Source organism: Phascolarctos cinereus, unplaced genomic scaffold (assembly GCF_003287225.1).
Source record: "Phascolarctos cinereus isolate Bilbo 61053 unplaced genomic scaffold, phaCin_HiC Scaffold_726;HRSCAF=1367, whole genome shotgun sequence".
Classification (NCBI taxonomy): domain Eukaryota; kingdom Metazoa; phylum Chordata; class Mammalia; order Diprotodontia; family Phascolarctidae; genus Phascolarctos; species Phascolarctos cinereus.
In genome coordinates this window covers 355,718,560-355,743,521 of record NW_027556098.1, presented here as the reverse complement: position 1 = coordinate 355,743,521, position 24,962 = coordinate 355,718,560, and the positions used below count along the sequence as shown (strand labels likewise).

At 43.6% G+C, this 24,962-nt stretch overlaps 1 protein-coding gene across 1 annotated transcript in view; it reads right to left on the bottom strand.

Annotated features, from left to right (window-relative positions):
• The window catches only part of CUNH1orf94 (chromosome unknown C1orf94 homolog), a 62,222-nt gene that overhangs the window by 35,162 nt on the left and 2,098 nt on the right, over positions 1-24,962 (bottom strand). Inside the window, 2 exon segments of the mRNA XM_020983719.2 lie at positions 2,631-2,780; positions 2,783-3,348. Coding sequence (XP_020839378.1) covers positions 2,631-2,780; positions 2,783-3,348 — 716 coding nt within the window.

Below are 24,962 nucleotides of genomic sequence, written 5' to 3'. Positions count from 1 at the left end.
TCTGAACCTCAGTTTTCCCATCTAACAGGCACTAGTGTAAACAGTCTCTAAAATTCTATTTCTAAATTCCAGGCAAAAGACTTTTTTCCTAGTGATAGCTGATATAGGCCAATATGAAGATGAATCTGCCTCGGGCCTGCAGGGCACATACATAAACACGCAGCAGAGGGAGCTGGACTAGGAAAAAATATTCAACATGGCTAAACCAGACATGGCTAGTCAGGAGCTGGCTCCATGTTGCTTATGGGGCCATAGAAAAAAAACTAGGGGCCAAAGGCAGCCCTGGTGTCTAAAAGTAAATGATCCCTCTGCCCCTAGTAGAAAGTGAGTTCCTTGAGGTCAGGGAGTGTCTTCAAACACACAGACACACAGACATACACACACACACACACACACACACACACACACACACACACACCCCTAGTGCCAGGCATAGAACAGATGAATCTCTAGATGCCAGAGAAAGCAGAAAAAAATTGGGTAAGAGATAGGAAATTTCCCTAGGACATTTAAATGGAAAGATAGTTGCCTAAGGCTGTCCTAATGTCGCACAATGAGGAAGAGATTTTAGGAGAGCCACCTGCTTTAAAAGAAAGATACCAGGAGGCCTGTCAGTGGAAGGTCTGAGGCAAGGTGTTTTCTTCTTCCTAGAAGTGAGCCATACAAATTCCCCCCAACTTTGGTCTCAGAGACATTGTCTTCTGGTATCTGTTTCCCCCAACTCCCAGAGCCTCCCAGCCCTGGCAAGGAGCCCCTCAGCTGAACATCAGTCAACCCCTGGGGCTTGAAGCAAATCTTGGGGAAGACTAAGATTGGCCTCTTTCTCATAAGGCAGACAGCTCTCATTCCAAATGCCCCCCTCATAGTAGGACACTGAAAGACTTTAAGCCTTTCTATTAAATGGCCCGGGCAATTCACTTCTACCTTGCTGCTTTTCCTTAGTGCCTAGATATGGCAGAAAAATGAAGAGGAAAATACCCAGAAACACAAAGCTTGCAAGGGCTGCTACAAGCAGGTACTATATTGGACTGGATTTGGGGAAATATCCAACAATTTAACAAGCATTCATTAAGCATCTTCCATATGCCAGGTGTTCTGCTAGGCCCAGGGAATACAAAGATACAGTCCTATCCCCAAGGGGGGTACACGTTATTTGGGAAGGTGGCATGTACACAGGGAAATCAATAAAAATACATTAGAATAAATAAACAGCCATTTGGGGAGGGAACACTAACAATTTGGGCAATCGTGAAGGTTTCTTATAATGGGGGACACTTGAAATGAGCCTTCAAGCGAGTCCCAAGAAGCAAAGGTGAGGAGGGAGCACACTCAGGCATGGAGGACAACGTGTGCAAACACTTGAGGGCGGGAGGTAGAATGCCAAGTGCAGGGCGTGTTTGCCTGCCAGGGAGGTTAGCTGGATGAGAGCACGGGGTGCTCTGTCTGTGGTAGAGCCTTCCGAGCTCCTACTGGTCTGATCAGCCACAGTCAGACACACTCTACCTTGACCCGAACATGGTGATGTCATTTTGGTCCTCTTCAAGCACGAAGGACGACCAACTGTATACACTACTGCCTGGAAAGAAAGGCTGGAGCCAGACTTGAAGGGCTTTAAATGACAAACAGGCAGGAGTGGGGGGGGGGGGGAGGTGTATTTTATCCTGGAGGCAATAGGGAGCCACAGGAGCTTCTTGAGCAGGAGAGTGACATGGTTGGACCTGTATTTTACATGAACTTTTCTACTGTCCCAGGTCCCTGGGGCAGCACTGAGAACATCCCTGTGTCCCAGTGGGCTGCATAGGGCCCAGAGAAATCATCTCATCCATCTCCTGTCTTGAGACCAGGCTACGTCCAGCCCACCTCTAATGGAGAAGACCTGAAGATGGCAAAGGCACAACTCACATCTTGAAGGAGCCTCATTTATATCAATGGGCTTGGCTCCTGGCCGACCCTGCAGCTTTTCCCAGGTCCTCCTGGGGCGGCTTCATTAGGTCAAGGGATCAGAGGTTTAAAGCTGGAAAGGACCTCAGAGGCCACCTAGACCAGCTAGGTCACTTTTTACATGTGAAGAACCTGAGGTCAAGAGCTTAGGTCACTTGCCCTCGAGGCATTGAGGTGGCACTGTGCATAGAGTGTTGGACTCCAGTCAGGGACACTTGAGTCCTAATCATGCCTCAGGTGCTCCCTTAGTTGTGTGCGCCCCAGTAAGCTCCTATTGTTTCTCAGCCTCAGTTTCTTCATCTGTAAAATGGAGGACTGGTGTGAGAATCAAATAAGATAACAAATATAAAGTGCTTTGCAAACCTTAAATTGATAAATTATTGCCTAAATAATAACTATTAGTATTGCCTATGATCACAAAGGATTTGAATCCAGAGCTCCAAGTTCAAATCCAGTACTCTTTTTCACTCTCCCTCTCTGAGATATTTTTTGCCCTTGTATCCTCAGTGTTTAGAACAGTGCCTGACTCACAATTAAGCAATTAATAAATGCTTGTTGACTGACTGATCAACTTTCTTCGATACCCGTGGGTCTAGCAGAACCAACAGGTTAGTCACTAGCCACCCCAGTCCACCATCCTCCCCAACTCTTCTCCGCCCAAGCATTGCTCTGCTCCCAGCATCTCTCACCCATCACAAGGAGCCCCTCCATGGAGGGGTCGGCCTCTGGTTTGGAGCAGATCTTGGCAAACACTGGGAGCTGCCTCTTCTGCCCGGGGAGCTCAGGAGCCTTCTCTGGCAGCACTGGCAGTGGTGGTGGTGGCAGAGGAAGCAGGGGCGCAGCCCTGATGGCTTTTTGGGGCCGGGGCCACTGAACATGCTGTTCTGAAGGAAGTCCTTGATCACCCTGGTCTCCTCCAGCACCATTTTGTTGTCGGGGGCCTTGGACGACTCAATATGCTTCAGGGGGAACTGGGCCAGGAGCCTGCTGATCTCTGAATTGGAGGCTGCAAGGGTGGCAATGCCCTCCTCCCCGCCCTTGGTGCCCTTGCCCTTGGCGGAGCGCAGGATCCCCGTGACTGTGGATTTGACTGAGTCACAGTCAGGGCGGCCAGGCAGCTCCCCCAGCCCACTGAGCATGGGCGGGATGGCCTGCCCCACAGTCTTTTTCTGGCCCAGCAACTGGTCCCGCCCAAAGGTGAGGGCCAGGGGGAGGCCCCTGGCCCGGGCCAAGACATGTGGAGGGAAGGGTGGAGTGGCCAGCCTGCTCAGCTCAGGGGCGTCACCTGCTACGTCCAGCTCCCCAGGACTGTCTCTGGCCAGGCTCAAGTTTTCTTTCGTGAGGTTCAAGTATTCTTGCTCCACTAGGAGGGAGATCTCATCCTTACTGCAGCTCTGATCCAAAGCTCTGTGTGGGGATAGAGAAAGATGAGTTTATCAGCCATTCGTCCAGAGGCAGCTGCAGAGATTCTCCAGAATGCTGTCTGGGAAACGAATGATTTGGAACCAAATACGAACAGCCAAACAAACCTTCCAAAATCCATTTTGTCCTTGAGAGGAGAGCATAAAGAAGATTCCCTTCCCAAATGGGCTTACCTGTGAGGTTCTGAGTACATCTGAGCCAGAGCTGGACAGGCAGCCAGGAAGCTGGGGACCTAGGCCTTCCTCTGCCTCTAACTTGCCGTGTGACCTTGGACAGGTCACTGCCCTTCTCTGAGGTTCAGTTTCCTCATCCATAAAACGGAGCTATTATTAATCCATGCCCCACCCACTTCACTGTGAGGATCACACAAGAGAAGAATGATAGCATACCTTCTTCAGGCATAAAAAGTAATTTCCTGGTGACAGCAATTCTGTGAACTGAGTGGTGGGTATTGCTAAGTGAATTTTGAAGAGGAAACTGAGACTCCAAGATAAAATACCAAGGCCAGACAGCTCTGCCACTTACTGCCTGTGTTACCTTGGGTTAGTCACTTACCTCTCTGGACCTCATTTTTCTCATCTGCAAAATGAGGGAAATGAACCAGATGACCTCCTAGATCTCTTTCCATTCTAAATCTAGGACAGCCCTAGTTCTCAAAAAGATCTAGTTGCACGGTGGTAGAAATTTGAGCAAACCAATGTTTTGGGGAGCCCAGAACAAGGTTCCCTCCCAATGAAGTAAACACTTAATAAATATTTGTTGAACTGAGTTGAGTTGAATGACCTGATTCAGGTTCAATCCTAAACCCCATACAGACTTCATGGAGTGCTTGGCAGGTTCTTTCCCAGGCCAGTCCCTGAGGTCCTCCTGTTAACAAGAGAAGGGCTGGCTTGCTAAGGTGGAAGGCAGATAGAGACATTAAAGGGGGTAGGGGTGCAGTGCCCCCACGATCTGGAAAACCCCCATATGATATTTTGACCCTCCCTTCGTACCAGAGAAGAAATCAGAATGATTATGGTATTCACGAATAAAATGTGTTGATATATTGATATTATACAATACTCCACATATATTTTATGCATTTCTGAGCTTCTGAACTTTTTCTATGTCACCTGCTGACCTTCACGTGTTGTGTGCAGCTTCCACAAAACTCCCCCCAAATTCCCATTGAATTTCTAATGCCAAACCCATGATATATCAAAACCGTGATGGGGAAAGTCCCAATGTGGAAGGGATAACTGTATACTCTACAGCATTGCTTTAAGAACCTCCAAGACCTCTTGGGGAGCTCACTACCTCCTGAGGCAAGCCATCCTATTTTGGGGCAGCTCTAATTGCTAAGCAGTGCATCCTCCTATAGACTTGGAATCTGCCTTCCTATAACTTCCACCAACTTGTCCTAGTTCTGCCCTTCTGTATCTATGCTGAAAAAAGCTGGTCTTTCTTCCATGTGACAGCCTTCAAATGCTCGGAGACAGCTATTGTGTCCCCCCACCCCCATCATTTTTTCCCTCCTGGGCAAATATTCCAATTCTTTACTCATATACCATAGTTTTGAGTACCCTCACTATCCTGACTGTTCTCATTAGGAGGAATTATAGCTTATCATTGTCCTTTGCAATATGCAGTATCCAGATGAATACACTATGTTGCAGACCAATAGAATAAGAGATGTGAGCATGCCATCATGGAAGGGTTTGCAGGATGCTGGCCAATCGGGAAGAGATGAGGTCTTTAAGGCCATATCATGTAAGGATATCAGTCCAGAATTGAGAGGGGCCTGAGGAGAATAAAGTCGTGTATCTGGTCTGAGAGATTCAAAACGGAAGAACAAGAACCGGAACCAGGGAATCCAGGCAAGAAGTTATCACAATGGGAAACAGGGTATAGGGTGGGGTGGGCACGGGGTGTCTAATCAGGAACCAGAGCCAAAAAGGCAAAGCAAAGGTAAACACTTCCGGGGGGATTCAGGACATAGTAGCTTAATTTACATGCCCAGTATTTCATGGTCTACAATCCATCCTTACTAAATGGCTGTCTATGTCACCCTCACCAGCTGACACCTGTACAATTTTCTACATTTACCAGGGATAGGGTCCAGACACAATACTCTGGATGTGGTTTGATCAGCGGGAGTGCTCCCTCCCCACTTCTCCCAACCAGCTTGATCTGGACTTAAGTCTTTTATTAATGCAGCCAAAGATCACATTAGTGTTTTGCTTTTGTTTTTTTATTTTAGCGGCTACACTATCCTATCTGCATGTGTGGGGGTTATAGTCACTACTCCCTCCTCCTTCCCACCCCCACCTGCCCAGCCCCAGGTAGTTTTTCACATAAATAAAGCCCTAGCTTGTACTTGCACAAGTGATTGTTTTCCACCTAAATTCAGGGATTTACATTTACCTCTATTCAATTCCATCTTGTTAGTTTTTACCTATTGTTTCGGCTTATCCAAATCATTTTGGAACTTGATACAGCCTTCTAAAATAGGAACTATCCATTTCAGCACCATATCTTCTGAGCTAGCATGGTTGTGTTTTTTTTTAACCTCTACACCTAAGACTTACACACACACACACACACACACACACACACACGCATGTGTGAGTGCTGAACAAGAGAACAACATTGAATAATAACACTGAATGGGAAAATATTGAAGAGAATGTTGGAAAGAGCTCTAGGTCCAAACCCTGGCTCTGTAACCTTTAACAAATTGAATCACCTCTACAGGCTTTAGTTGTCTCACCTTTTAAATGAAAGGGTTAAGCCAAATTATTTCCAAGGTATCTTCCAACTCTAATTCTATGCTCTTATGATCTTAATGCCAGATCCCTAAGTCCCACCACTAGAGACCTCTGTCATAGTTGAAATGGGTACATACATTCATCCACTTTTTCCAAGTATAATTATTCAACAATTCATGTAACAATACTATCACCAAGCCCATTTTGCATCTCTATATTGTTTATGAGGATACAAGCAATGCCTAGCTAAAATCAAGCTCTATTGTATGTCATTTTCCTGTTCTACTAGTACTTCTCCCACCCCCACCCCCAAAGGAAAAGAATGAAGTTATTTTGCCATGGCCTGTTAACAGTCAACTCCTGGTTATCATTGCATTCTTTCTCAAGTACTCATAATCCACCTACTTAAGAATCCATTCTAGAATTTTGTGGGAGTTCAGTACCAAGGTTACTGGTCCACTCTTTCCAGAATCCACCTTTCCTCTGCGTGTTCTAAATCAAAACCTCACTGTTCCAAGACCTCTGGAACCTTTTCCATTATCTATGATTTCTTTTTTGAGTTAGCCAAATTCAGAGGCTGTCAAAGAGAGAAATAATACATCATTCAGAGAAACTAAACCAAACTTCCTGACTCCTGAGAATAAGAGTGAATCAGGATTAGTGGGGGTGGCTTCCCTGGATCTCTTCTTTGTCTCCTTAGTGGCTTCACCCATTTCTAGAAATGATAGCTGTCCATTGTCAGCCATTTGCTCAGACATTGTGCATTATTCCTAGATCCATGACACAAAGGACAATGTAAGAATAAAAGATATTGACTAGTTGGCATCCCCCCTCCAGAATAACGACTAAGATAGTATGCTGTTCATTTCCCAAACAGCAGTTCAGTGTACAGTATAACATAGAAGAAAGATGAAAACTGCTATCCATCTGAAGCCAAAGGGAAAAAAAGCAGGCAGAAAATAGTTGGTGTTGGAAGAGGACATCAAAACAAATATTTCCATCCAGCTAAGGCATTTCAAGTCTGCTGCTAATACAAAATTAATAATCTCCTATTTTCATGGCTAAATGTCACAGTACCACTGAGGTTTCAGTTGTGCTGTGAGGGCAAAGTGGTTTGCATTTCTCTATTAGAATGTGAGGTGGTAGAGATGATGATGATGATGGTAGTAGTGGTGGTAGAAGAGATGGCTATAGTGGTAGTGGTGGTGAGGATGGTGATGAAAATGGAGGAGGGGAAAGAAAACAGGAAGACAAAGAAGGATGAAGAAATATTAGATCTTAAAAGCTAGAAATGGGCACAGAATATTAAGGCTTGGAGGTGCCTTAAAAAACCTTCTAGGTTACCTTGCCCATTTTATGGAAGAGGTAACTGAGGCCCTGAGAAAGGATGTTACTTGATCAAGGTCACAAAGAAAGTAAATGATAGAGCTAGGACTCACAGCCCAATCTTCTGACTCCCAGGTCAGTGTCCTTTGCATTGGACTGCTAGTGATATTTTAATTTCACAGAAACTGTCTATACTTCACAGAAATTTCACAGAAACCTTATATATTTTTTGTTGTGACAGAATTTTAGAATTGATCATTCGGTCCAACCCTTACCTGAACAAGAATGACCTCTACATCACACACAAGTGATCACTCAGACCCTGCATTAAGACCTCCAGTGAGGGAGGACTCACTACCTTCAAAAGCAAGTGTATTCCACTTGGAGGTGGCTGTAGTTATTAGGAATGTTTTCCTTAAATTGAAATTCACTTCTTTGCAACTTTCACTCATTGCTTCCAGTTCCAATCTAGTTAGCCAATGCTAGTTACTCTTCCAAATGACAGGTCTTTACAGTGGATAGAGCACCAGCCTTGAAGTCAGGAGGACCTGAGCTCAAATCCAGCCTCAGACCAAACACTTGACACTCACTAGCTGTGTGACTCTGGCCAAGTCACTTAACCCAGTTGCCTTAAAAAAAACCCAAATGACAGCTCTTCAGATAGTCAAATGTAACTATTATCTCCTCCTCTACCCCAAGTTTTCTCTTCTTCATGCTGAACACTCTCCATTCCTTCAGTCAGTTCCACATACATCATGATCCATCACAAGGTCCTTCTTCATTCTGGTTACCTTCCTCTAGATATTTCCATTTCAGCAATGTTCTTCCTTCTTAAATGTGGGACCCAAAACTAAACACGATATTCTAGAAGTAGTCCAAACATGGTGAGCACATTAGTACTACTACCTCCCTAGTCCTGGTCACTATACTTCTCAATCCAGCCTAAGATTTGCATTAGCTTTCTTGCCAGCCAAATCATATTATTGGATCACATGGCCTTTGTGTTCTACCAAGACCCACCAGATTCTTTTTAGATCACGGATTTAGGTCTAACTATAGAACTTTGTATTATATTGGTGAAGTTGATTTTGGAATCCTGTATAAGAATTTACATCTATTCCCATTCAATTTCATCTTATTGAATTCATCCTAATGTTTCAGGCTGTTGAGATATTTTAGAATCCTGATTCTGTCCCCCAGTATTTACATTAACTATTGGTCCCAACTTTGTGTCATCTGCCGGTTTGATCAGCATGGCACCCCACACCTTTATTTAAGCCAAGGATAAACATTTAACCGAGACCAAGCAGAGATTGTTTGGGTTCCCAAATAGAGACTTCCTCTCAAACTAACATCAAATTATTAGTGATTAATCTTTGGATCCAACTTTGTGTCCAGTTCCAAACCCACCTAATTGTACTACGATATAACCTCCATCTCTCTCTAGGTTCTACAAGAAAAGCAGGAGAGATTCTATCAGATACTTTGCTAAAATCTAAGCACATCTAGACCTGAGTATAAAGCAAAGATGTCAGTGACCAATTGGGAAAGATCTCACAGTTGCCTTTCCATATGTTTCAGTTTGTAGCTCTCTGAATCTAGATTCAAATGCTCAGTTTTTCTGAAGGACCTTTGAAAAAAACTGGCTCACATTACTCATGTGCAAGAAAGGCATTATCAGTTCAGTATCGAGCATATTTGCATGCTAGGCCTCAGTTTTTTCATCTGTAAAATGGAGGAGAGAAGTACACCAGATGATCTCAACAATCCCTTTTCAAAGTAAAGTCTATGAGCTTTCGATCTTTGTCCTTGGCAAGGGAGCTTTAGGCAAGTCATCTTGGTGTGGTCATAGTTCAAAGTAAGGATATGATTACTGGGAGAGAAATGACTGATCCGGCTGCTCCTCTGTTAGTATGGGAGCTGTTGCAGGAAAATCTCCTCAGGCAGAGTTCTATGCAGGTCATTTGGCACTCTTAGCTCAGGAGAGGGCTTCCAGATGCTCGTTTCTGATAGTGGCAGGGAGGAAATCCCACCTGGCGCTGGTCTTCTCATTAGCCTATTGCTCAGTATCTGATGACTTGCTTTGTGAGATAGGTTATGTCCTAAGGTAGGAGGAGTTCTTTACAAAATGAGGTCACTGTGAGAAGGAAAATAGCAGAACTTCTCTAATGGCTCCCTAAATCTCTCTTCTAGAAAGGATGGGGTGGGGATGGGGCTAGGGCTAGGCAGACCTTTCATAGAATGTCAGACCCAGGAAAGGCCTCTTTAAAGATTAACGAGATGAACCTACTAAGATAATAGAATCTAGGGACCCGAGAAGTAATTTAGTCCAATTCCTCCATTTTCCATGTGAAAGAACTGAGGTTCAGAGAAATTTGTTAAATGACTTTCCTGAGGTCTCTTTGATCCCAAGCCATCCAACTTTAAATCCAATGCTTTTCAGCTCTACTCCCATGTGGCTCCATGCCATGGTTCAAAGAGAGTAGAGAGGAAATACTGGGCAAGAGAAGTGAGTGGTAGGAACAGGAAGGAACCAGGGGGCCCAAATACAGCCCAGATCCTGGAGGAGACAATGAGTCAGAAAAGCTCTAAGTTGGGGAAAGAGAAAAAAAATGGCAAGAAATAATTACAGCAATAAATGGAGCTTCAGAGTGATTCTTTTTGTTCAAATTATCTTTAAAACTTTTCATTTGAATCTGTTTAATAAGAAAAGGCTTACCCAGAGGAAGAAGTATTTTTTTAATGTGACTGGGGAGTTGAATTGGAAAGAACATCGTAACAAAGATATTAAAAAGGAAATTAAATCAAACCACTAGTGCACCACTCTGTGGGCTCCCAGGAACCTAGGACTTAAACCCCATAATGTTCAATGAAGAAGGAGCTGCCAAAAGTGGGCCATAAATCCTGGTTGAGCTCCTCTCTTGATGCACTAGACACACTGCACCATCTAAGTCACAAAAGGGGATTGGGTGTGTGCTATTGAGCAAGCACACATTAGCAAAGGCTACCAGCCCAATGGCCACTCCTCCAAGGGGACTTCTGGGATTGCAATGGGGAATAAGATCGAGAGAGGGTGGCTAGGATTCATACTGGGACAAGCTTCTCATTCTTCAAGCGAGACTCACAAATGGGAAATACTCAACAGCAATCCCCCTTCCTGCACCCCCCCCCACCCTGTCATCTCTAAAGCCAAGACAAGAAATGAAGAGAGACTTCTTTAATGCACCCTTCTCTTCCATCCCCCTGTACTTGATCTGTCACCGAGCTCTGTCATCTCTGTGAAGTGTCTTTGAAGTGGGACTTTTTGCCCCATCCTCCAAGCCACCACTCTGATCTTGAGTCCTCATAACTTTACATCTAAATGATTGTAATAACCTCTTAACCGCAGGCTACTACTAGGGGGAAGAGCCCCTGGAGTAAGAAGACCTGGACTTGCCATCCAGGTCCAACACCCTTGAGCTGTGTAAGACCTTTGAGCAGGGTGACTACAAGGACATCATCTGACCTCTCTGAATTGCAATTTCTGTTTCTCTAAACTAGGAAAAATAAGACGTGGACTAACTATCTCACCAGGTATCTGTGGGGAGGAAATGGAAGAGTGAAAGGAAGATTCTTTGTAAAGTGCTTTGTAACTGCCAGCTATTATCCTTCTCCTTCTCTTCCTCCCTTATCATCATCTCATACATCCTACATACCCACTGACAGACTGATTTTCCTAAAATATCCCATTTCTTCACATCGCTGTCTTACTCAAGAACTCCCTAATGACCATACAATTCCTCAAGGCCCATTACAGTCCAGCCCCAGTCAACCTTTTGTACAGTGGGAGGAAGGCTATGTATAACCTGTTGGACAGACCACTGGATGGGGAGCTTCCAGAGGGGTATCAAGAGAGTGGCATCTGTATTAAAGGCTGCCTATATGGGCTAGTGGGAAAACAAGGATCTAGTTAGAATTGATAGGTCACCTCTGAGTAGATGGAAGTCCACAAAGTTATCAACTACAGATGGGAAAGAGACACTAATGAAATAATAATAATTCATATTTATATAGTGCTTTTAGGTTTGCAAAACACTTTACATTTCTTATCTTAATTGATCCTCACAGAAACTTTGTGAGGCAGGTGTTGTTATTATTTTCATTTTACAAATGAGAGAATTCAGAGGTTAAGTGATTTGCCAATACACTTACACAGTTTTAAGTGAGTGTCTCGGTTTCTTGACCCAAGTTTCCTGACTCCAATCTCAATTTGGACAAAAATATGAGATGGAATCATCAATACGGGAATTCAGTAAATCTGTTAAGTCATGACAACAGACATGAATATGAATGAATGAGCCTCCCAGTCATACTACACTCTAAGCAGACCCACTGCAGCTCAATGCTACAAATACGTTCTACTCATCTTCTGGGTGCAAAACATTATCTTGCCAACAAGCTAGACCCCTTCTTACCTCTGTGCCTTTGTTTCTGCTATTTCCCTAACCTCCCCTTCTCTTCTACCTGCTTCTCCAAACCCTACCTATCCTCCCTCCTCCATGAAGCCTTCTCTGACCACTCTAGCCAACATAGGTCTCCCTGTCATCTGAGCCCCTCTTGGACATCAGGGTTAGAACTATCTTGTTTAACATATAACAGTTCTCCTGCTGTTTCATGCGTATCTGAGAGTCTTGTACCCACCACCAGAATTCTTGTTCCTTTCCAGCAAAGATCAGATCTTAGAATGATAGAACCATGGAATATCAGCACTGGAGAGAACTTCAGAGACAAATGTTAGAAGAAAGGAAGCACTTGAATACTGGTGTCCCCACAGTGTCAAGCCCAGGGCTGAGCACTTAGTAGGTGTCTATAAATGCTTGCTGACTGGTTGCTTGAAGGAAAGTTTTTCCATCATAAATTAGCTCCTGATTGTCCAAACCCACAGCATAGAGGACACATGTTGATTCCAGCTCCATGCCACCCCCAGGGTTGATATAATACCTGCTAACTGAGCAAGCAAGGCTTTACTCACATCATTCTGAGGTCAGATTCCACTACTTGACATTTACTTGTTAAGGAGAAGAAAACATAAATCCATATCTGAGCAAAATAATGTATGGATTTCATTGTCTGACCAATTTTGCCCATCTAAAGTGACCTCATGTATCTCCTGATCTAAGGTTGGTGATCCTTGCATCCAGATTGCAGGGCAACTGATCTACCCCTGTACTTGCCTCCTCCTCTCAGATTGGCACCCAGCCCAATGCATCTGGACCAGCTCCCTTGAAATGGCTCTCCAGTGGCCACCATGGGGAAGTCCATGAACAGGGGCCATCAACAGCAGGTGGTGACAAGTACTCTGTGTTTTCTTCCATAGCCACAAGCTTTTGAGCCTCCTTCCCCCAGATGGCCCATAGTCTGAATACTATGGAATACAGTGAGAGCATTAACCCTTCTTGGCCTGACCACAGGATGAGACTAGACAGGGAGGAGGGGAGAGTACAAAGAGCTAGATGTATACTGCATGTATAGAAGAAAAAAAATTGTTGATCATTAGACCTGCCCAAGAGGAGAGTGGGATGCCTCAGGAAGAAGTGAACTCCCCTTCACTAGAGATCTATAAGCAAAGGCTAATATTTTTGTACAAGTATGAGTTGGACTAGACTAGACGGACCTTGAGATTCTGTCATTTTGTGGGAACACCCCCTGATTTGTTGGGAACATTGCGGAAGGAATTCTGTGACAGATTGTGCTGATGAGATGAGGATATGAGGCTCTGAGGTCTCTTCTCTATCTGGGATTCTAGGATATTGTGACTTTTCATATTAGACCCTAGTTGATCTTGTTTTTGAACCTGTTTTGTTGTTTACAGAGTTCTGGCCCATTCATTCATTCAACAAACACTTGTTAAGTGAGTACCTTTGGGGCATTGTGCTGGGACCTGAGGCTCACAGGAAAGTTTCCAGTTCAGGGACAGATTGGATGAGATGACTTCTGGGGTCCCTTACTCTGAGGATCTGCAATTCTGTAATGTGTGAAGGACACCTACATACCTCACTCTGTGATAAATTCCATTGTAGCAGGGAGAGAAACATAGTGTCTTCATGGCTAGGGGGTAGATGGTAGGGAGAGTATTATTTTGACTGTCAGATGAGCAACTATGGTTGTAAGCAATCTGAGAAAAATGATAATAGGTAGGAGACATACAGAGAGAGGTGGCAACGGGCCAGTCCAATGGTGAGGGAAGAAAGGCCTTTGATGGAAGGAGACAGCCAGTATTAGGGTGGGAATGCACACAAATTAGGGAAGGTCACCAGAAATCAGAAGACTTCGCAGTTGGCTATGAGAGTTGCAGGAAACTTAAACCAATAAGCCAAAGAAGAGGTAGCAGACAGTTGGGTTGAGTGAGGCAGTTGGAATGAGGAGGCAGTTTGACTGGGCAAGTAGTTGGGCTAAGGCAACAATGATAGACTGAGCCCAAGCAGATGAACTGGGTACACAAGTAGGCTGAGGAAAGAGGCTTATAGGCAGTTGGGCTGGACACACATTTGCACTGAGTAGACAGTTACACTGAAGCTAGGCTAAATGGGCAATTGGGTTGAGATTGTTGGTGTGTGCAGGCAGTTGAAAAGGATTGACATTTGGGCTGAGGAAGCAGTTGGACTGAGCAGACAGTTAGGCAGTTGCACTCAGGAGACAGTTGGGCTGAGCCAGCTCAGCCCAAAGGATTCTGGGAAGGAGCCTTGTTCTTTCCTAGGCAGACATTTGAAGGGAGAAATCACAAATCAGGAAGGGCTTGGGACTCTCCTGCCCTAAGTTAATGACACCCTGACCTTCAGACTCAGTCTGTGGAAAATAGATTCAATCAGCAAGCTTAAAGCTGGCCAGCCCTGTAGCAATGAGATTACTTTGCTTCCTAAGATCTCTCCCATTTTTTGCATTACTCACAAGTTACATCTTATTCCTGTAAATCAGCAGTTCTCAAAATGGGACCCCTGGGGGTATCTGAGACCTTTCAGGGAGTCACCAAGGTCAAAACCATTTTCATAATAATACAGAAATGTTTTAATTTCTAGTACAGTAAATATTGATATAACCCACATAAATAAAAGTTCTTTGGAGTCCTTAATGGGACAGCTAGTGTCAAAGTAGATAGAATGCCAGGCCTGGAGTCAGGAAGACTCATCCCCTGAGTTCAAATCTGGCCTCAGACACTTGCTAATAATATCTTTAAAGAGTATTAAAGGGTCTGAGACCAAAATTTGAGAGTGGTTGCTATAAATAAATACCCTTGCTTAAAACTGAAAAGGGGATCCAGGATGATAAATTGAAAAGAGAGAGTAGACAGTGATGGGTTTGAATCTAACCAGGGTAGCAAAAGTGTTTCCTTGTTTTGTTAGAGAAGGGTGGTGAATTAGGAAGAAGTACCTGACTATAGAGTAGACCTGTGACCTCTAGGTGACTCAGGAGGTTTGAAGTGTCTCAGACTGGAATGGAATTTTGTTCTTCTCAGGATAATAGAGATGAATCCCCTCCTGGGATTTTCTCCAGAGTGCTAGTGGTATCTTTTTACATACTGGGAGTGGGGGGAGGGGAGAGACAGACAAAATCAAGAATGAAGCCATATTCTTGATGGAAGGATTGTGGAAGACTTCTCAGAAAGGGTGACATTTGAGTGGGACATGATCTTAACAGGCTGACACTGAGGGAAATAGTCCAGTCAAAGGGAATAACAAAAAGCTTGAGCAAAACTCCAGGATGGAGGATGCTGAGTAGTCTAATTTGGGTAGAATGCAAAGGATAGTTAGGGGGATAGTGTGTGATAAAGCTGGAAAAATGCATTGGGGTCAGATTTTAGAGGACCTTGAATGACAGGATAAAGAGTCTGAGCTTTATTTAGTAGGCAACAGGGAGACAGTAAAGTGTTTTGAAGAGGGGAATAACATTCTTGACACTGTTTTAGAAGAATTAATAGGGTAGGGGTGGTTAAGGATAGATAGGGGCTGGAGAGGGAATGGTGGGAAATCATTTAGGATACCAGCAAAACAGATGAAGTAAAGGATAATTTGAACCCAAATGATGCACGCATTCTTGAGATTTAGAGCTGGAAGAGAAGCAGAAGACCAACTGTGCAAACTCCTCATTTCACAGAAGATGAAAGTAAGGCCCCAGAGAAGCTAAGGATGGGTGTGAGACCCATTCTGCAGCAAACTGCCCCCTCTATCATCCCTACTCTCTCACTAATCTTCAATCTTTCTCTATCTATTGTCTGTTTCCCTACTAACTACGGACATGCCTAGGTTTCTTCAATACTCAAACACTTTCACTTGATTTGTTCATCCAGCTAGGTATCCACTTAGATCTTTCCTCCAGTTTTTGGCTAAACTACTTGAGAACATCTTGTACAATTGATGCCTTAGCTTCCTTTCTTTTTCATTCTCTTCCTAACTCTCTGTAGTCTGGCTTCTGACCACATCATTCAATTGAAACTCAAGTTATCAGTTGTGAATTCTAATGGTTTCCCCCAACATTTCACCTACTTGACCTTTCTCTGCAGATTTTGGTACTGTTGATCACTCTTATCACTTTGACATCCTTTCTTTCTAGGTCTTTATAACACTACTCTCTCCCAGTTCTCCTCCTGTCTGTCTGACTACTCAGTTTCCATTGTGAATCTTCATCCAGGTCATGATGCCCATTAACCATGAGTTTCTCCAAGTGGTCTGTCTAAGCCCTCCTCTCCCTTAATACTATTTTCCTTGGTGATCTCATTAGCTACCATAAATTCAAATATCTCTATGCAGATTATTTTAAGATCTATTTGTCCAGCCTTGACCTGCTGTCTCTAATCTCTAATTGTCTATTGGACATCTCAAAATAGACATATCAAACTCTATATGTCCAAAGCAAAATTCACTATCTTTTCCCCAAAACCTTTTCCTCTTCTTAAATTCTGTATTGCTGTTGAGGGTACCACCATTCAGGTTTGAAACCTAGGTGTCATCCTCAACTTCTCACTCTTTCTCATCTCCTATATGGAATCCATTGCCAAGGTCTATTGATTTTACCTTCATATATCTCTCACATATGTCCCCTTCTCTCCTCTGACACTGGTACCACCCTGGTCCAGGCCCTCATCACTTCTGAGGACTACTGCAATAGCTGCTTGTAGGTCTGCCTGCCACAAGTCTCTTCCTACTCCAATCTCCATTCAGTTTTCAAATTGATCTTCCTTAAGCACAGATTTGATCACGTCATTCTTTAATTTGATAAACACTAGTGGATCATTACTGCCTTCAAGATCAAATAGAAAATCCTATGACTATTTAAGTCCTTCGTAAATCCTCCTTTTCTATGCTTTACTCCTGTGTATTCTGGGACTGAGGGACACTGACCCTCCTTGCTGTTCCTTGAATGATCTGCTGATTCTAAAAATTTTGAATGACTGTCCTACACTTCTTATCTCTCTCTCTCTCTCTCTCTCTCTCTCTCTCTCTCTCTCTCTCTCTCTCTCTCTCCTTCTCTTCTCCCAGCTTTCTTCAAGTCTGAACTAAATGCCTTCCTTCTGCAAGAAGCCTTTCCCATTCCTCTTTAATCTTTGTGCCTTCCCTCTGAAATTATCCCCAATTTATCCTGCATATATATTGTTTGTATCTAATTGTTTGCATGTTGTCACTCCCCCATTAGACTGTGAGCTCCCTAAAAGTGAGGATCATTTTTGTATCCCCCACACTTAGTACAATTTCTGGCACATAGTAGGCACTTAATAAATGCCTGTTGACTGAAGGACTATCTGAAGCAAATGAATGGATAGGGGTGGGACTCAAGGGTCAGTCAGAAATGACTGAGCTTCCAAGCTTAACTGATAGGGAGGATAGTAGTAATATTAACAGAAATAAGTCAGGATGAGAGGCCAGATTTAGGAGAAGATAATAAGCTTAGGTTCTGAGTTCACTATTTTGTGGGATATCCAGGAGGAGATGTTGAATAAATAACTGAAAATGCAGAACTGGAGCACTAGGGAGATATTGGGGGTTGAAATATGAGAAGGGGAGAGAAGAAGGAGAGAGAGAGAGAGAGAGAGAGAGAGAGAGAGAGAGAGAGAGAGAGAGAGAGAGAGAGACAGAAAGAGAGAGAGAGACAGAGACAGAGAGAGAAAGAAAAAGAGAGATACTCCCCAAGATCCATGGCCCAAGAGTCTTGGAGATGCAGGGCCTGAAAATGGTAAGAAGAAGCTGGATCGGGAGGAGAGGAGGACAGATGCTTGTCTCAGGTGCTTAGGTCCTATACTTAGACCTGAGGGTTGGGAGAAGAAGAATCCAGATGAGCAAGATGCAAACCAGCCTTTCCAGACCTAATTAACTAGGTGAGACAGTATAAACCAATCTGTCACTGAGGACAGTGCCTTAAAATGGTTTTAAAATGTCACATTATTATAATGAAAGTCTTTGGAATACTCAGAAAAGAAGTACCAATTATTCCTTGTGTCTTCACTTCCCCAAGACGAACATTCCCTGTTCCTTCAGGTGAGTCTTCTGTGCCCTAGACTTGAGGCCAACCACTCTGGTTGTCCTCATCTAACACCATCCGAGTTAGTATCGTCTTTTCTAAAACATGGTGCCCAGGACAGAACCTGATCTGTACCACATCATTCCTGCTGAGCTCCTCCTCCTCCTCCTAACTTTGCTATTTCTCTTTGTGGCAGCACTATCTCTATGCAGACAACTTCCAAATCAATATGTCATGTTCTCTTCTCTCTCTCCTGAGTCTCACACCATAAGTTGCATTTTGGACATAACTCAATATATCCAAAAGAGAACTCATATTTTCCCCTAACCCACTGCTCTTAACTTCCCTAATTCTGTTGACTATATCACCATCCTTCCAGTCACCCAGATCTGCAGCCTAGAAGTCATCTGCAGCTCTTCATTCTTCCTCTCCAGCAAACATCTTGTCTATTCTTCCTCTTCAATGTCTCCACCACCTTCATTGGGACCCTCACATCTTGTTTGTATTGTTACAATAGCCTCCAAATCAGTCTCCCTACGTCCATTCTCTCCCCTCTCCACTACGTCCTTCATGAAGCTGCTACCGGACTACTCCTAAATCACAGGTCTGATAGTGCCACCTCCCTGCTGAAGGAGCTGCAGTGGCTCCCCATTGCAACTAGGACCAAATACAAACCCTTCTAGAAGGCTGTTCCAATCTTTCTAAGCTGATTGCATAATCCACTCCTTAGACCCAGTCAGATTGACAACTGGCCTCCACACTGATCCCATGAATGCCTCTCAGTTCCCTACTTCCCCACCTTAGCACAGGCTACCACCCATGCACTCCATGCCTGATTGACTCTCTCTCAGCTTATTTCAAGTCTCCACTCCTTCAAGGCCTTTCCTGAGTTCCTCAGTTGTTATTGTCCCACCCCTCAAAGCCCCTTTGTATGTGTTTCTACATAACCTGTATTTGTCTGCAGACATGTTGTATTCCCTTAGCAGAGAATAACCCCTTGGGGGAAGGAACTATCTCACTTCTTTATTCATGTCCCCAGTATCTAGCAGTGCCTGGAATGTACTGAGTGCTTTAAAAATTATTTTGATTCATTGACTCTCAGCAAACATCTTTTAAATTTTCCTTCTTCTCTCTTCAGCAGACCAGAAGATCCTGTGTGGGTAACAAATTGTTTTTTGCTTCTAGAACAGGGATCATGGCTTTAGATCTCTAGGGGATCTCAGAGGTTATCTACTTATCCCATATTTTGGAGGTGGGGCGGCTCACACCCAGCAAGAAAAGTCACTTGCTCAAGATCATGTCCCAGGAAGGAGCTTTGGACTCCTAAACCTTAGACCAGGGCCCCATGGCCACTACCTCATTTTTATAGCCTCCTAACAGGTATTCCTACCTCTGCTTTCTCCTCTAATTTATCCATCATACCATTGTCAGGATAAACTTCCTCACACAGAGATCTAATTGTAATTTGCTCAAACATGACTCTTCTGCTCAGTGTCATTCTACTATTAGCTAATGAGCAAGTGAAAACTCCTCTGCTGGCTTTCAGGCTTTCCACCCTCTGTCCCAAGCCCATCTGTTTAGCTTTATTCCATACTATAAACCTCAAAATGCTCTAGCCAAGTCAACTCCATGGTTAAACTACTCCATGTACTACTCCAAACTACTCTCTCATTTCTGTCTTAAAAAAAAAACTATTGGGGCAGCTAGGTGGCACAATAGATACAGTACCAGCCCTTCTCCGGCAGCCATATCCAATCCTGACTCTAAGAGGGTTAGGAAACATGATGGCTGGGGAATCACTTTTCCTAAGTGAGCTTCTGTCAGGACCATATGATTGGAAAGAGATCTTCACATTCTCAGTCTAAAGTGGACAAATCAGTACTTTGGGTAGAAAGGGAAGGGGAATTAATTTCTACTAGTCAGAACTCTTAGCAATGGACTAGACTGTCTCAGGTAGTGAGCTGATCACTAGAGTCAGTAGAAATGTTGAAGAAGAGGCTGATGACCACACTAAGGAAGCCATAAAAAGGCTCTTGGCATGGGAATAAAGACTTGGACCAGATGTTGCCTCTATGATCTCTTTCAGTTTTCAGATTCCATGCTTCATTTATTCCTCTATTCATTCAACTAACATTTAGAATCTTTCATCTAGACTTCCTGAGCTAACAAGACTTCATTCACAGTTGTTTATAGAGAGACTGGAGTACAATATCAGCAGACCTTCGTTGGCAACTAATTATCTTTTGCTTCTCAAACAAGAATCATAGCTTTGGATTTTGAAGGGATCCCAGAGGTCATCTACTTATCCCATATTTTGCAGATGAGGCAATTCAGACCCAGCAGGAAAAGTCACTTGCTCAAAATCATGCCCCAGGAAGTAGTTGTCACAACTCACACCTAACTCTTTTGACTCCAAATCCAATGTTCTCTCCACACATGTTGTCCCAGGACTCAGGGGCTAGACTGAAGAGGACATTTGGAAGGAAAAGAACCAAGATATGTAATTCTAGTAGGTCAGGAGGAAAATGTTTAGAGGTGAGATTATTGTGAAGGTAACAACTCTGGGCCAGGTGAGGGGAAGGGCAGGGTGTTGTTAAGTAAAATTGATGAGGCCACGAAGAATTCAACTGAATTAAATCTAATGATTATTAATCATAAAAATAGGTCCTCTCGATGGCTTTGGGACCTCAGTTTCCCTGTGGCAAAATGGCAGAGTTGAACTCGATCTCTAAAGTCATCAGCATCTAATATGTAGGCTTCAGGTGAGTATACAAAGCTTGCTTTTACAGAGCCCAAAGTCCTCCATGTTGTGCTTCTTCAAGCACCATTCCTGGGCCCCAGCATTCCAGTAAGCCCTCTTGTATCTACAACACTGGTGAAAAGAAAGTCTCTTGCCTGTGGGAGGGAGCTGGGTATAGATATTTTCCAAGCCACACCTAACTGGAAGATCATTTATGTTGAAACTTTAAAATATGAAATACCTTTTGGAAAGGTCTCAGAACTTCCAATTTACCTTTCTAAGTAGGTTTTGACAGAGAATAACAACAATGATGTAAATAAAGTAGAAAGAGCCATGCTTAAGTTTGAATAAAATCAAAGCTCCCAGAGGCTGACAGGTTAGTGGTGCTGATTAAGGATAAAGCAGGCAGTTGCCACAGTGACAGAATGGGAGAATTGTGGCTGGGGGAGGAGTCCAACTGAGGTGTGGCAGCTCCTAGGAGCGGAGAATACAGCACCCACCGTGGTTGGCTGACAGGGAGGGGTGGAGGGGCACCGGCAGTACTGCTGAGGACTTATCCCAACAGTGGAAAAGGGAGAGGGATTAACTCACAAGCAGGAGCTGTGAAATGTAGCCACCCAAATCAGAGCCACTAATTTCAGACCACTGGCATGCCTTCTCATCAGGCTGCCCTGCCAATGTCATTTCACAGTAAGATTGTTAATATATCATAACACAACCCTCCTGTAAAGTGAAGAAACCTACAGTAATGCTCTTTGACTGATGGCCCATTTACAAAATGGTTTCGATGGAATCATCTGCCCCCTGTAATGGCATTTCACCTAATGTGTTTTCAGAGACCCAATTAACAATGTTAGGCAGGATATTACTCGATTTTTTTTTTCAGCTAGTGCACAAAATGTACTAGGGTAGAGCCCTAATAACAATCTGACCAATCCTGGTCACATGAGCAAGATCAATGAACTTATTGATCCAGGTGCCCTGCTTAAGAGAAATATTCCCAGTTGTGACACTGAGACAAAGCCTGTCCCTCAGTGGGAGATGCTAAAGCTGTTATTGAAACTGAGGAATATCAGGGTCAGCCCATGTTCCTGGTGATACCCTGAGGAGGGGCAGGTCCATCTACACAGACCTGAGGGCTTACAAAGTTGGGGAGTGATCAGAGTTCATCATATACACACACGCATATTTGGAACAGCTCCCAGGGTCTACTCAGACAGAAGCCACAGTTCACTCCGACAATGGCGGCAGCTTCCAGAGCTGGGGCTCATGCACACAGGCTGCAAAGCTCCCAGTACACAGGCCAGAAAGTACTCAGAGCCAGATAGATCATGTAATAATTGGCCCAATAGACTTGGGTTCACTGAAGCACATGATCTGATTAGTTTATTGAATGAATAGCCTGCATTTTCATAGTGCATGTGCTTCTCATACATCATCTCCATTGATTCTTATAACAACCCTGTGACTTAGGCACTTCAAGCATTATCTCCATTATTATCTCCATTTTAGAAGTGAGGAAGCCACAAGAAAAATGTGGAGTGTCTTCCCCAGACCACACACACAGAGCACATACACATACCACATACAACTAGACCATATGCAGAGCCTGGATTCAAACACAGGTGTTCTGATGCTACATTATGACACAGCTCCCAAAGTTAGGGCTCCCCGACACAGCCTCCCAGAATCCCTTTGGCATTTCCACAGGAATTGGCATAAAAATCACCAGAGTAACATACATTTGTATAATGCCATCAAAATCTACAAAACACTTTCCTTACAGTAGAAGGGAAGCTCCTTGAGGGCAGGAACTGCTTTGTTTTGTCTTTTGTATGCTCAGCAACACGCAAACACAGGGTTAGGAATCAGAGAAAATATGTCCTCAGTAATGGGAGGAATTTTGGTAGATGTAGGGGAGAAGGGAGCTTGCACATTGGAAGCACTTAAATATTTGTTCAACTGAATCACAAAATCTCAGGAAAAGGATCCCAGAGATGACCTAGTCCAATGTATACCTGACCTGGAATCCTCTGTACAGCATCCCTGAAGAGAGATCATCCAGTCTTTGTTGGAAAATGATCCACCCTGAGGATCCAGCCTGCTGCCTCCTGAGGTAGTCCACCCCAGTTTTGGACAGTGCTCATCACTGCATCAAAATCTAAATTTGCCTCTCTGTCACTTCTACTCATCGTTCTCTTCTTCCCTCTGGGGCCAAGCAGAACATGTCAAATCCCTTTTCCATGTATCAGCTCTTCAAGCACTAGAAGGTCATCTTCATTGCTTCCAAATCTTTTATTCTCCAGGCAAAACATCACTGGGTACTTAATCATTGCTTAAATCATGTAGCCCCTAGTCTCCTCACTGAACTGGTTACCCATCAGTGAAATTCTCCAGTTCATCAGTGTCTTTCCTAAGATTTCTCACCCAGACCTGAAAACATTGCTCCAGATGTGATCCAGCTACAAAATAATATGGCAAGACTCACATCCTTTCACTCTGGATACTGCTTAATACTGAGCTCTAGTGTCTCTGGCTGTTCTATCACACTGTTGGCTCCTATAAATTTTGTTTTGGACTCAAATGTAGGATGTACTACACCTATCCTTAATAAATTCCATCTTCTCTAATCTGTCAAAAGCTCCAAGACTGAGTCATTTATAAAGACTAGAGAGCAATCAGACACAGCCTAGGAAATGTCTAGAGAGGGAGTTGGATAACAAATGTATGCTGAACAAATGAATGCAGAAATGAATGAAACTTATGCTTACAGAGCAGACAGTTCCCAAGCCTGAGCTCATGCACACACTGCAGATAGTTCCCAGACTAGGGATAATGCTTAAAGGCTAGACAGCTCCCAGAAGGCACTTCTTTGAAGCACACCACCTGACTTGAAGTTGGATGTTTGTTGAATGAATAAATGATTGAACGAGCTTCATGCACATAGGTCACACAACTTATTTGCATAACTTACTCTCAGGCCACAGATCATACACACAGCCAGGATAGCTTAAGAATAAATGAATGAATGAATAAAGCTTGCGTACATGTCAGAGATCTCCAGACAGGGCTTACACCCAATGACCAAACAACTCACAGATTAGGGTTCATACGCACAGCCAAACCTGCTCCTTCACCTGGAGAATGAATGAATGAATGAATGAATGAATGAATGAATGAGATTTATGCTCATAGGCTAGATGTTTCCCAGACTGAGTTTCACGCATTTAGCTTTATCTGTTTCTAGATCTAGAGCTAGATAATATTTGCTGACTGAATGAGTGAGGCTCATGAACATAAATCAGAAAATTCCCAGGCTTGATCTTTATGATTATATAGGCTTGGCATTTCCCACACATCTGGCTCATATACATAGGCTATGCGGCAACCAGATTGGGATTCATAGAAGCTAAATACCATATTAGCTCCTAAGCCTGGGGTTAGATAGTAAAGTTTTGTCAGATGGATAGGTAGATAGGTTATGGATGAATGAATGAATAGATAAACTAATGAATGTGATATACGCGGGCCAGACGGTTCCCTGACTGTGCTTCATGCACATGGGATATACATCCAGATCCAAGGTTTCTGGACAAGCCAGACAGTTCCTGAACTAAAGGCTCATGCACACAAGCCAGAAAGTTTCCATAACTGGGATTCATAAACAAACATAAACCATTCAGGGCCTGTGCAGAGGCCAGATAACTCCAGCAATTGGCAGATTTGTCATCATTTCAAACAAGCTGCAAAGATGGGGCTTCCACTTCATAAGCAGATTCCTAAATATACTATGGTGATATACTTGGTTGTTGCTTGAACAGTTATAATAAGATTGTATCAGACACATCTGGGCAATTAAAAGTATAATAACTTGAGTTTTATACAGTTTTTTATTTAAAATTTCCAAAGTACTTTCATAGCTATCATCCCTTATCACTCTTGCCACAACCCTGAAGGCAAACAGGACCAAGTTCATCACTCAGTTTAAAGGAGGGGAAACAGAGGTACAAAGGAGGTTAATCAATTTGCTCCAGCTCATGCAGGTAATCAATGGCACACCCCAAACTAAAGTGAAGATCTCACACCCATGCACTTGCAACCCAGTCCAATTTTGCAGCCCACATATGAAGTCAGGGATTAGAGAAAAGAGAGGCCTGGAAGAAGCCAAGGCTATTCAGGGGAACCAAGTCCCATGCTAAAAACCCATGACTAACCTACCAATCTGGATATCATCCGCAGGCCACTTACTGCCAGTGGCAATTGTCTAATTTGAAATTGGAAGACTTCACCCCTTAGTT